The 13,781-nt window shown below is 38.1% G+C and overlaps 1 protein-coding gene across 4 annotated transcripts in view; it reads left to right on the top strand.

Annotated features, from left to right (window-relative positions):
* Window positions 1-300: 300 nt before the first annotated feature.
* The window catches only part of IFT80 (intraflagellar transport 80), a 90,860-nt gene continuing 77,379 nt past the window's right edge, over window positions 301-13,781 (top strand). Inside the window, exons 1-3 of one of the 4 annotated variants that reach the window (XM_012724977.1) lie at window positions 301-405; window positions 11,016-11,041; window positions 13,016-13,099. In XM_012724977.1, coding sequence (XP_012580431.1) covers window positions 13,063-13,099 — 37 coding nt within the window. In that variant the 5' untranslated portion in view covers window positions 301-405; window positions 11,016-11,041; window positions 13,016-13,062. Of the gene's footprint in view, window positions 406-433; window positions 483-11,015; window positions 11,042-13,015; window positions 13,100-13,781 lie in introns of those variants that run through there. The other 3 variants (XM_004682300.2, XM_012724978.1, XM_012724979.1) reach the window with 3 other exon arrangements.

Raw genomic sequence — 13,781 nt, forward strand, 5'->3', positions numbered from 1 at the left:
CAAGCGCATGCGCGAGTTTTCGCTGGCACACGGCGGCAGAGGCCAGTTCTGCTAAGACAGGAAAGCGTGGCAGTTTCCTTTAGGGCCTACTGCAACTACGCTGCTATAAGAATATTTTTTAAAAACCTGAAGCGTTTTTAAGAAGAGTTAAAAATAGGATCCCGCCCACAGATGGAGGTGGGGCTTCATCATCCAATAATAACTCTTTAGGAGAGGGCGGGCTCGCAGAGGGGCGGACTCTCAGAACCCCTCGCTAGGGAGACGCGCAGCGGGGGAAGTATCGCGGGATAAGGGAGGGAACCGGTAGGGCGTGGATTTTGCGTCTCCATGGTAACGGGAGATGGGGCGACTTACCTACTGAACCTACTTCGAGACCCTTAGCCTCTGCTTTTCCGGGGATTGGAGGTAAATCTCCACTGCTGGATGCGGAGAGGGCAGAGTTGGCAGTTGTGGCTATCTCTGGGGCCGCTTACTTACTTTGGGTGTGTGATAGCCCCCAGCATCCTCTCATCTCTGTCCCTCGCGTGGCGGGTGGGGCGCGGGGGTCTTTGCGGGGGCAGGGGGTGACGCTGACTGGCGGTGACTCTTCCTTTAGGGATGCGAGAGAGGAAGCCCTGGGTTAGGAAGGAGTGGAGGATAGGCTGTAGGAAAAGAGAAGAGACTAATTAATAATCGTGTAGTCCTTTGTGAAAAGGAAACAGTGATTTTAGTTGGTGTTGGGTCATTGGTGTCGCTAGTGAAAGGGGGCTTCGGGCTTTGAAAATCACCTGACTAAAGGACTCTGAATGGAAGAAAAGGTTCGCCAACATACTGCTTTCTTCTTTTTGAGGAAATGCTCGAACAGCAAATCTCTTATGTAGTTTTTGTATACTTTGCACTATGCAGGGCCTGATAAAAGATTTTAAAGCAAGTTTTCCTTTTCCCAGAGAACCTAGTTTTGTTTGTGGGTTTTTAACCTGGAGTTTGTGAATCTTGTAGTGATTAAGCATCATAGGAGATCATAACCCCTCTGAAATTGTATACAAAATTTTGTGTTTTGTATTTTTGTGAGTTAATTTCCCCGTTAGACGGATTCCCAAACGTGGCCCTAATCGCCCACAGTGTTGACCGCTGGTTAATGTGTCTCCAATAATTTCAGAATTGTTATTTACAGATTATCGATAATTTGGAGTCTCTTTTTTTTCTTGCTAACTTTTGCATACTTAAGTTCTGGCATAATAAAGCACCAATGAATCTGCTTTATGAATAAATTTACATTGTCAATGTAAGTCTTGTGACTCGTGTCGTAAAGAGTGTAAATTCAAACTCAGAGGTTTGGAGGATACTCCTTGCGAGCTTTAGAATTTGGTGAGGTTGAGACACTGCTGTGGTTTGAATAAATATTGACTCGATATTATTAATGTACCTTTATATTTGAAATTTAAAAAGGACTATTGTTTTCAAAAGATGAAGCCTATACAATAAAACTTGAAGAAATTTTTGGCTGGTAGTCAAGAACATGTAATGATTCTGAGAGTTTCTCAAAACTTTTGAATTTTCAAATATTGTAGATAACTATAAAACCTGAGTTGGAGAGCTAACAACCATGAAAAACGGAAGGTTAGTTCAAACTGAACTGTATATATGAGAGGCAGAGGCAGAGCACAATGTATTAAGAGAGCTCTGTCATATATATATATACATATATATATATAGTGTGTGTGTGTGGAGTTGTTCCTGTCTTTTCATCTCAATTATTATTTTTTAAATATAATGTTTATTTTTACATCATTTTGTGCCTTTTTCCATCTCAGTTGTAAATCCCCGTGGGCTTCCCATCACCAAATCACCTGTGTGCCCTCACTGTAGTACAGTGCACTCCACACTCCCCAATTTTTGATCCATTCTCCACTCCACCCCAGTAAAATGTATCTGGTGTATAGTTGTTCATTATTATTATTATTATTTTCTCCCCTGGTTCTTTATACTCCTGCTATGAGAGAGACCATCAGTATTTTTCCTTTTCTTTCTGGCTTATTTCACTAAAGACATGTGTTTATTTTTTTTGATTGCTGAGTAATATTCCATTGTGTATATGTACCACTCCTTTTTAATGCAGTCATCTACTTTTGGGCATTTGGCTTGATTCCATGTCTTTCGGATTGTAAATAAAGCAGCAATAAACATGGGGTGCAGATGTCTTTTTGAATCAGTGTTTTTGTGTCTTTTGGGTAGATACCTAGGAGTGGGATTGCTGGGTTATGTGGAAACTCCATTTTTAGCAGCTTGAAAAACCTCCAAACAGTTTTCCATAGTGGTTGTACTAGTTTGCATTCCCACCAGCAGTGCAGGAGAGTTCCTTTTTCTTCACATTCTTCCAACATTTGTTGTTGTTAGTTGTTTTAAGATGTGCCATTTCTATGAGAATATTTTTTATAATACCAACATATAACACCTCCTTATAGGACTGTTTATTATTATGCATCTAAAATACATGCCATGAGCCTTTGATATTTCTGTATTTATGACGGCTTTACTAGGGTATTGAAAAAAAAGAGCAATGAGATGTCAAATTAAGGTTAGCTTATGAGAAGTCCTCAAAGCTGTGTTAAGGATATGATATGGAGGAAGAATCTATTAAGGCAATTTTCTACTAAGGAATAATTTGGTTAAAAAGAATAGTTAGCAATAGTTATATGGGATGTGTTAAAGGAAAAAGAGACTAAGATCAGACCTGGTGGATATGGACTGTACAGTCCTCTGCATAGGAGGACTGCATGGTAAGTGCCTACACAGAATTGAAAAACTCTGGAGACATTTTTTGGGGAAAATATATAGCTTTTGTAGATTTTAACGGTCAAATGTATAAGGCCTTAAAGTCAGTCATCTACTGTTCATTGTGAATCCCTGAATCAATAATGATTTGATAGGAAAAATAAATCCTAATTTTACTGCTTTCTATAATTGCTGTAAATAAGGTAGGGCTGATGAGTGATGAGAAAGAAATTTTAAATAACTCAATAAAGAGACTGATGACTTTAAATGTAGCTGACTCTAACCATGCCCCATTCAAAACAAATATTTGACTTAAAATAGGTTGCACAGTGAAGAAAAAGATAGTTAACAACTACAGAGGAGACCTAAAACTAGACATTTATGTGTGCTATGAAAGTAGGACACAGGATAAGTGATTGAAAGGAAATTAGTGGCATAAAAGATACTTAATTGATGACTGCCAACACTTTGGACACTTCTCAGAAATTAACGGAGCCTAATTATAAAAAGAAACTCGTCCAATTGGAAAGGACTAGGTTATAATTTGGGGAAGTATAAACAAGTCTTATCTTTCTAGTTCAGATCATCTACTAACAATCATTACGTATTAGTTCAGGTGACCTCTGAGAAGAGAACCCTCATATTTTGTCTCACAGTTGCATGCCATAACAAGATATGTTTATTCTTAAGTTCAAAATTAGAATTGGAATTAGAATTAAAGCCTACATTTGAAATTCTTTAAGGTGAAGTTTAAGTCTCAGTGTCATTATAAAAGGTGCTTTGTCTTTTAATGTGGTCAATTTGCAGTTCTTTTAATGCAAGGCTAAGTTTTTGTTACTATGTTTTGTCTTTTAATGTGGTCACAGCATTTCATAAAGTGTAAAATTAGATTTGTGTGTAAAAGTTTAAAAATATTAACTAAGTTTTTAATTATAAGCATTTAGATTAATTAGCTATTAACTTATAAATCAAAATGAATAAATAAAAATAAATTTATGTAGGTAACGTGTAACTAGAGGATATAATAGGTAGTAGTAAATAATTTCTTTCATAATATAAACCCTAAACAATTATAATGAAACTCTAGCTTATCACCAAAAAAAAAAAAAAACAAAAAACCAGAAAGTAAGAACACTAAAAGCAAATTAGGTTTTTAGGGTTTTGAACAGATACAAGATAGCACCACGTGAGAGATATTGAGGAAATGTCCATTCTTAAAATCTGAAAGAAGGAATAGTTACAGTAGAGTCTTAGATAGGGCTCTCTATATCTAAGTGACAGGAAATCCAATTCAGATTACCTTAAGGGGAAAAAATGGCTCCTATAAATAAAAAGTCAGGTGAATATAATTTATGAAGTAGGAAAGGAAGGATTTAGTACAAACAGACATCAGGACTTCTTTCTTTGTTTCTTGTTCTGCTTTGCATTTCATTGTCTTGCCATTATCCTCAGCCTCTTCATAGTGGGCTGGCACCACCAGAACTCTCCCCTTGCTGTGTAAAGTAGCTATAGTAACTCTAGCTTCAGCTTGCTAAAATTAAACACTGGGGTTAAGAATTTTTCTTCCCCATTTTTTATGGAATAAAATCCCTGGACCACCTTTGAAACAGTTTCTGTGCATATGGATTGGAATTCTCTAATTGACTTAAGTCTGGGTCTCATGCTGTCTCCAAGCCACATGGGCTAGAGTAAGGAAGTGGATGTCCTAAGAAACTCTTTGTAGCTAGGAAAAGAGTGAGAGGATGACAAGTAACAATTCTCACTATTTTATTGAATGTTTCACATGTTTTATTTAAGTATTATACCTAACCTGTGAATAGGTATGATTAGTTCTGTTACAGGGCAGGGATAGGGGCACTCCTGAATTCCCACCTCTGCCTGCTCTAAATAGGTTCTGCCATCTGCTGCATCAAGATACATATAAGACCTTTAATGGAAAGGAACTTTAATACAATTAGTGTGCAATACAAAAAAGACAAAGAATAGTTTCCAAATCAAGCACCCAAAGTTACTCATCCTCTCATGGACAGAAGTCTACCAAAAAAAGGATTGGCCCAACCAAGGCCTGAAAGCCCGCCACAGGTCTAAAGCACCTTCCAGTAGGGACCCATAGAAAAGGATCAGAAATGGCCAGACAAGTCTGGGAGGAAAAAATAAAAATCAAAGTCAAAATAAACGCTGCCATAGTCAACCTCCCCATGGGTCTCTCACCACATCTGTTTCAACCAGTACAGGGCTTCTTGTGCTGCTTCACAAGTCTATCTCTTCCTTGTGCCTCACTCAGATCTTCTGGCTATCCATTCTGCTGCTTTCTTCTTCCAGTCTCCTCTCTAGACTTTTCTCCTCTCTTCTCAGCTTCACCCTCCTTTTGGGTGGGATGGGGAACCTGGAACCTCCCCTTTTTCTGGGGACCATGCTATTATAGTACCATTTTAGATATGGAAGAAAGCATAGTACCTAGAAGATAACCGGTAAGAATTTCAACAAGAAGCGTGCAGAAGAGGCAGACGGCAAAGAGAATGAGAATGGTAAACTCAAGAAAAAATACATTTTAATTAAAATATGTTTTAATATATATTTTTAAGATTTATTTATGCATATAAGTGCTGGAGTTTAGGCCAGAGGTGCACCAGGTGAGCATTCACCAAAGAGAGTGGGGAGCAGAATGGATGTACTGATTGAAATACACTGCTGAAGGGAGTAGTAGGTGAGAAAGGAGAGGTCAGCTGTGCCTTGTTGGCTAGTTAACACCCTAGCCAGAGATCAAACTTGTGCTGCAGCAGCTGCCTATAGTTTCATAGTGTTGAGACTTAACCCCTTGCACCACCAGGGAAGCACCCAGTATTCTTTAGTTAAATACCTGTCACTTTTTAGTTATATAAAAGGGCTGATTTATATAACACTGCTGTATTTCTTGCCTTTGTCATTTAACCCAGACACCTTTATCAACACATATAGATTCATCGCATTAAAAAGTTGCAGTCCAGGCCCTCTCTGGTGGCACTGCAGGTTAAAGCACAACACTAAGAAGGTAAGGCCACACCAGCATGAGCTCGATCCCCACCTGCCCCGGAGGTGATCACATGGCAGGGGCAGACCTCTCCTGGCCACCCACTGCTCCTCTCAACAGTGTACTTAATCAGTCGGCCTGTTCTTCTCTCCACCCTGTCTCTGGTGAATCCTTTCACTGCCCCTGCACCCCTAGTTCTGTAGGCAGAAATAAATAAATCTTTAAAAAAAAAGTTGCAGTCCATTCTAGTATATAAGCTAAGTGTGACTGATTTTTGCTAGTTGATGAGTTAAAAGGATAAAGATAATATTTTTAAATTTGGGTCACATGGTTTATGGATTAGAATTTTTTAGGCCACCTTGCAAAAGGATTGTCAATATAGCTAATAAGAATATTATTAAAGTGAAGTTGGCAAGATACAGCTATAATCATAAGTAGACTTGGTAGGAAATGTAAATGCAACAGCATAAACATATTCTCTAGCAAATGCATACAGGAATCAGAGTTGGGTGGAGTTTGGAGATCTTGCCATTGAACTAGTACACTCCCACTCATAAACCTATTTATTTTGCTTCTTTTGACATTTATTCTGTCTCTGGAAATGGTGAGCCTGCCTTGCTGGTCCCTGCCTTATAATATCGCTTTGCTAGTCTGCAGGTGGTTTTATGATGGCACCAATCTGGATAATAGGTCTTCCCCTCCTTTCTCTGCATTGAGAATGTGTGGAGAGATACAGTAATCAAAAGTATCAGTTTAGAGAACTGTTGATAAAGTTGACATTTCACAATTTACAAAAATTTACAATTTTGGGTAGTCATAAGCAAACTAACAATTTTAGCTATTAATGTCAATATCGAAAGGCTAGCCAAATATGCAAATAACCCAAACAGAACTTCATATAAAGTGCTTGAGATCTAGCTCTTATATTTCTTATTAGTACTTCACATTCTTATCCACTATTCTAAGCTTTACTACCACTTATCTGTTGGGACATCATTGTTGACAAGTGATGCCTTCCCTCTTTTTGCCTAAATTTTTTTTACTTTGTTAGTGCTTCTGCCTTAATTTTATTTATTTATACACACAGAGAGGAGCAGCGGGCAAGACAGGAGAGGTCTGCTGTGCCATGTGGGTCACCTCGGGTGGAGATTGAGCTCTCACTGAAGCTGCTGCAGCCAGCTTTGCAGGGCTGTGCTTTAACCCGTTGCGCCATCAGAGAGGGCCCTTAGTTTTATTTATTTATACAAAATTGGGGTGCAGAGGTGGGGGTGGTGAGAGGATTCACCAGATAGAACGGGGGGCAGGACAGACAGATCAATGAAGTACACTGCTGAGGGGAGCAGAGGATGGGTCAGGAGAGGTCTGCCATGCCACATGGGCCACCTCTCTGGCCGGGGACTGAACTTGTACTGGAGTGGCTGCAATACCTTCATAGAGCTGTGCTTTAACCCACTGGGCCTCCAGGGAGGGCCTTTATTTTTTATTTTTTTAATGTAATATTTCTTTGTTCTTTTTTTAAAAAAAGGCTCTAAATCATTTTTCATTGTACGTTTCAGTGGCATTGAGTACATTCACTTACTACTGCTACTATCACTTAATATCCATCCAACTGTATTCATAATGCAGAACCAAAACTCTGTACCCATTAAACAGTAAGACCCATTTCACCTCCCCTCCCAACCCTTGTCAACCACCGTTTGACTTTTTTTTTAAAGATTTATATTTATGTATACAATACAGAACTGGGGTACAGGCCAGAGGTGTAGGGGCATTGAGAGGGTTCACCAGAATCAGAATGGGGAGCAGAACAGGTAGTTTGACGAAATACACAGCTGAGGGGAGCAGCAGGCAGGTCAGGAGAGACCTGCTGTGCCATGTGGGTCACCTCCAGGGCTAGGTATGGAACTCACACTGAAGCGGCTCTTGCCACCTTGCAATGTTGCACCTTAACCCACTGCACCTCCAGGAAGGGCCCCATTTTACTTTCCCATTCTGAAGTTGACTACTCTAACTGAGTACTTCATATTATGCAATATCTGACATTTTGTGACTGGCTGACTTAAATTGGCATAAGGTTAAGTCTAATTCTTAACATTAACTTTTATTTTCTTGCTTCTAGTTCTGTTTCATATATGTATCTTCATACATACATATCTACATGTATAACTGTGATATGGGTATATACCCTATGAAACAAAGCCTGTAATGAACAGGCTTTATATAGTTAGTATATATGATATGTATGTATGTCTTAAGTAGTTCATGTTTATATGTATATGGTAAAAAACTATGGCTAGTAGGCATTTTTCACAGACTAAATTGCTCATATAACATTTCCCTCTTTGAGTAAGTAGCTTGTAATTCAAAATATGATACAGATATGTCATAGTTGCATGCCCAGGTTATTTGCTCATGCCCTAGCCGTAGGGAAACAGGAGAGGAAATAATTTTTTTTTTTTTTTAAGAAGGAAAGGACTTGTAGGCAATTTCCCAAATTAGAAAAGGCACTCAAGGGTGTTAGGGAAATAGATTGGGGAACCAACATGTAGGTGGCCATTAGCACCAGTTTTACCTGCCCTTTAATATCTGGGCGTATCATCTTTTTTGTATACTAGTACTGATTCTGGGTGTTTTGCATTTGATTACTTTGATAACATAAAAATGTTTATATAACTTTTCATGTTCATCTGTTTAATTATAGTTTAAGCAGAGGATCATTTCATGGTTTTGATTGCCCATTGTTCATCTATGTGTTTCTGTGAACTCTTAGTTTGTATTTAAAAGTGGAAATGCCATTGATCAAAATGAGTTCAAAGGGGGTCATGTTATCTTATTCTCTGTTTCTATGGTTTTGTCAGTCTATCCCTGTCTATTCTACCTTCTGTGCTTCCAAATATACTGAGGACTATCCTAATTTAAAAGACCTTAATAACTACAATTCTCTTTCTTCCTTTAACTTTCATATATATATATTCATATTTATATATTTTTTTAAAGATTTTTTTTTAGTGCATAGAAGAACTGGAGTGTAGGTCAGAGGTGAGGAGATAAGAGGATTCATCAGAAGCAGAGTCGGGAGCTGAACTGGCAGATTTACTGAAATATACTGCTAAGGTGAACAGTGGCAAGACAGACGAGGGCTGCTGAGCCCTATGTCTGTGGGTTAGCTCCCTGGACGGGGATTGAACTTAGGCTGTAGAGGTGATAGCACAGAAACTTAACCATTATGCCACAATGGAGAGCCTCTGTGTGTGTGTGTGTGTGTGTGTGTGTGTGTGTACACACACACATAAAATTTTACATTTGTACTTATATATCTTTAACTTCTACACATAGAGGTAATGCCCATGGACTCCATTTATCTCCATCTTTGGACTAATATTTATTAAGTGTTAAATAACTTTATTCAAGATGGTTCTTGCAGGGAATGTAGGAGTGAACAGAGTAGATAAAAATTCCTGTCCTATGGAATGTAGATTTTAGAAAGGGGCAATAGTAAGTAAAATGTGTACTATGATCGGTGGCTTTAATAGAGTAAAGAGAGAATGCTTTATTGGGTTACTTTTGGGCAAAGATATGAAGGCAGGAAGAAGAGTAAGCCATGTAGACATCTGGAGGTAGGAAGCCCAGGCAGAAAGTTTATGCACAAAGTCCCTGAAGCAGGAGCTTGCTTAGAGTGTTGGGATAAAAAACAGAGCTAGTGTGTCTGGAGCAATTTGAATGAAAGGACAGAAATATAGGAGCTGTAGAGAAATAATGGGAATGTTCGGCCTCTCTAGAGCTAATGTTGTAGTCCTGTGTCTGAAAGTTGAAAACAGAAATTTTTATGTTGAGATCTAGAAGCAGAATTCCATCTTTGAGAAACCTTGGTGTTTGTTCTAAAGGTCTTTAGTTGTTGACTAAGGCCCACCTACATGATGCAGAGTAATGTGCTTAAAGTCTGGTCATACCACCTCTATTAAAATTTCAATATTAGTCACTTCTAAAAAAATACATTTACAGTAACATTTAGACTTACGTTTGCCCAAGCTGGGTGCCCAAACATAGTATAGCTTACTAACAAGTGACATCAACAATCACATTTGGAGTCCAGATCAACAAGAACTTTGAACACCATTGTAAGAACTTCATTTTAACTGAGTGGTTAATAAGCCAATGTAAGATTTTTGATTAGAGAAATGCCATGATCTGTTTCAAAATAGTCAGCATGACCGATACTGGAAGCATAAATTGTAGAGTAGAGGAGCTGGGAGGCCAATTAGTGCTTGTAATTCAGATTTATAGATGATGGTACCTTGGCGCTGGGGTCATAGCCATGAGGATGGTGAAATTTCAGATATTTTGTAGAACCATATTTTTTTTCCACAAATTAATTTTGAATTTGAGAAAAGAGTGACGACTCTAAGGTTTTTAAATTGCAACTGTGATTGCTACTACTGAGGTGGGAGGAACAAAATTGGAGGAAACATCAGGGATTTGATTTATATCTTAAGTTTGAGATACCTGCTGGATATTCAGACAGAGTTGTCCAATTGTTAAGTATAAAAGTCTGGGGTTCAGTGGAGAGAGCTGAACTGGAGATGAAATTGGGGATTATCACTATGTAGTCAATGTACTTAAATTTCTGTTAAGTCATGAACATGGGTAAGTTCACCATGGCGTTAAGTACTGATGATTAAGCTTACAGTTAAAGGTTGGGATATTAGAAGAGATGAACATTTATTTATTCCCTTTATATCTCTGTAATATCTTTCCCTCCCTAAACTGCCAATTAAAGTTAATCCTAATACCCTTAACAGGATAAAAAAGAAATACTTCAGACTACCAAGTACTCCTAGAAAACTTGGCTCTTCTTCCCTTTATATCAACTGCCTCTGAGACCTGTTCCAGGAGACAGCTACAATTTAAATGGATTAACTCCCTTTATTATGAAACCATTGGGAATTTCCCATCATATCTTTTGTATCCCTGTTTACCTTATATTCTATGTACAGGACTCTTAATTTCCTAATTCATTATTAGGTTAAATTGCTGATGACAATAATTTAACATGATAAAACTACGTTCTCTATCACTTAAAAGTATATGTAGATGAGATGGTTCAGGCTTTATATCACTCTCCAACAAGTCAAGAATCTTGCTTCTTTCTGTCTTGTTCCATGACCGTGATGGTGTGGCAGGATGAGTATTACCTTTTTCAGTTTGTTTATTCTCCACCCTGACACCTGTTTGTTTGTTTGTTTTTTTCCAGACTATCCACACTAACCTTTTAAAAATGTAAGTCAGACCATATTCTTTTGCTTATAACCATTTACTGACTTCTTGGTTGATTTTAGAAGAATCTGAAGCTTTTATTATAATTTCCAAGCCACTTTGTGAATCCTTAGTTCCCAATTTCTTTCTTTTTTTTTTTAAAGATCTATTTATTTAGGCATATAGAACTGGGGTACAGGCTAGAGGTGCAGGGGTGGTGAGAGGTTTTACCAGGGAGCAGAACAGGCAGATGGATGAAGTACACTGTTGAGGGGAGCAGCGGGCAAGACAGGAGAGGTCTGCTGCACCATGTGGGTCAGCTGCCTGCCAGGGATCGAACTCTCATTGAAGCGACTTATCTAGCTTTCCAGTGCTGTACTTTAACCCGTTGCATCACCAGGAGGGCCCTTAGTTCCCAATTTCAAGTCTCTTTCTTCACTCACTGTTTTAGCCATACTGGCCTTCATGATCTGCTCAACCTTTAAAGGATTATTGGCTGTTGTATGTAGTAGAGTTGGAAGGTTTAAGTGTAGGACCAGGAAGAACAGTTCCTTGGATACTGCATTAAGGCAGGTAAGGGGTGATAATAGATTTGGACTATGAAGAAGTTGCTGAAAAGTGATCAGATTTGGAGGATATTTGGATAGTTGGGCTGTCAGTCTTCCCACACTAACTCAAGACAATTTGTAAATTATTTTTAATAGCAAAGTAATTTCCCCTGGCTTTTTATATAAAGTGGCAAAATAGAGCAAGATATCTACACTCCAGAAATTACCCTTCTATTTATCTCTTCCCCTAACCCTTGTGCCTCCCAAAGACCACTGCCTTTGAGCAGATCACTTCCTACTCCCATCAGGCCAACACATTTTAAGAACAAATGAAAATTCTTTGTAGATTCCAGGAATGGGCAATTATCTAAAGGAGGCCTACTGAGTATTCATAGCAAAAAACATTCTACTTGGTGAAGTTTTTTTGTTTTTCTTTAGTTACAGTTTCTTTTAATCTTTTTTGTTCTTAGGTTAGAAATAATACTTAGTCCTGTAAATTATAAATGGAATTCAAACAATTGAGCATTTTCTTGATTTATGTTTTTTGATGACTTGATTAAAAAGTGATTCTTTTTCAAATTTCTACTTGTCTATTACATTGTGATTTTAAACATATATATATATCACTATTCATTTTACAGTTTGCTTTGTATAACATGTTTTTTTCTTATTTTACAACAGTTTATTTTTACATCATTTTGTACATTTTTTTTTCCCATCTCAATTGTAATCCCCTAGGGTTTCCCATCACCAAATCATCATGTGCCATCACCATAACCCCGTGCACTTCCCTCTCCAACCCCCCCGCTCCCCTCCCCCGTTTTTGATCCCATTCCCCACTCCACCCCCGCAAAATGTCTCTGGTATAATAACATGTTTTTTTAAATATAGCTTTGTAAGGGATTTGTTACCTCTTTCTTGAATAATTCACTTGTTTTTTTTCATATTACCACTTGGCAAACATTTATGTTGCTCATTTACCCACAAAAGAATATAATATCAGATTAGATCTCTAGGTTGATGTAATCACATTCCCTTTCAGGTTCCCTAGTTAAAGGCATTAAAAATTTATCTGAACCCTGAATCAGAATTTGGGAATTTTTTCTAATGTTTATTCTATTGTTAGGACCAACAATGACCTGTCACTGAGGGGCTCCCAGTTTATAGATTCTTATAATTGGGCCTCAGAACACCCTTTGGAAATTATTTACCTAGCCAGATTTAATGGTGTTCTGCATTTGAATGTTTTAGGCAAGTTTCAGAGTACCTCTGAAGTTCAAGGCAAGACTTCATTTATCCCTTGCACATTGACTAATTTTCTTCATTTTTCTATTTATTTGATGTCAGCGGGACTGAAGTTGCAGTGTTCTTTGCTTCCATTTTTTTTTGTGTACATGTGTTTCTTTTTAATGTATATTTTATTTTATATTTTCCCCTTTTATTTTTACAGTGAATGTAATCAATCAGCATTTGAAAAATTTGCTGAAAGGTGGAGACATGAGGCTGAAGATATCTCTTTTAAAAGAACCGAAGCATATCCTTTTAATGCAAGTCTTACTGTGATCATCTTATTGTAGTCTTGTTAAAAGTTTTATTTTGTATGCTAGTTGGCGAATTGGGTTTCCTCATGCCTTTAACGGTAGTTTAGCTATATCGATTTTGAGAATTTGAGATAATGTTACAGGTAATTCTTCAAAGCTTAAATTTTGTTCCAATTGTTACTGATATTTTTCTTGTTCTATGTAAGTACAGTCTAGTGGGTTCTTAAAGAGGAACTTTTTTTAAAAAAAAATAGATTTATTTATTTATGCATACAGAGCTGGGGTACAGGCCAGTGGTGCAGGGGTGGTGAAAGGATTCACCAGAGGCAGAGTGGGGAGCAGAACAGGCAGATCGACAAAGTACACTGCTGAGGGCAGCAGTGGGTGAGACAGAAGAGTTCTGCTGCACCATGTGGGTCAGCTCCCAGGCGGGGATCGAACTCATGCTGAAGTGGCTTTAGTTTTTCAGTGCTGTGCTTTAACCCGCTGTGCCACCAGGGAGGGCCCAAAGAGCAACTTTTTTTTTTTAAAGATTTATTTATTTATTCATATAGAACTGAGGTACAGGCCAGAGATGCGGAAGGTGAGAGGATTCACCAGGAACAGAATGGGGAGCAGAACAGATAGATCAACGAAGTACACTGCTGAGGGGAGCAGCGGGCGGGTCAGGAGAGG

The sequence above is a fragment of the Condylura cristata genome, unplaced genomic scaffold, assembly GCF_000260355.1.
Source record: "Condylura cristata isolate star-nosed mole 26May11 unplaced genomic scaffold, ConCri1.0 scaffold00014, whole genome shotgun sequence".
Classification (NCBI taxonomy): Eukaryota; Metazoa; Chordata; class Mammalia; order Eulipotyphla; family Talpidae; genus Condylura; species Condylura cristata.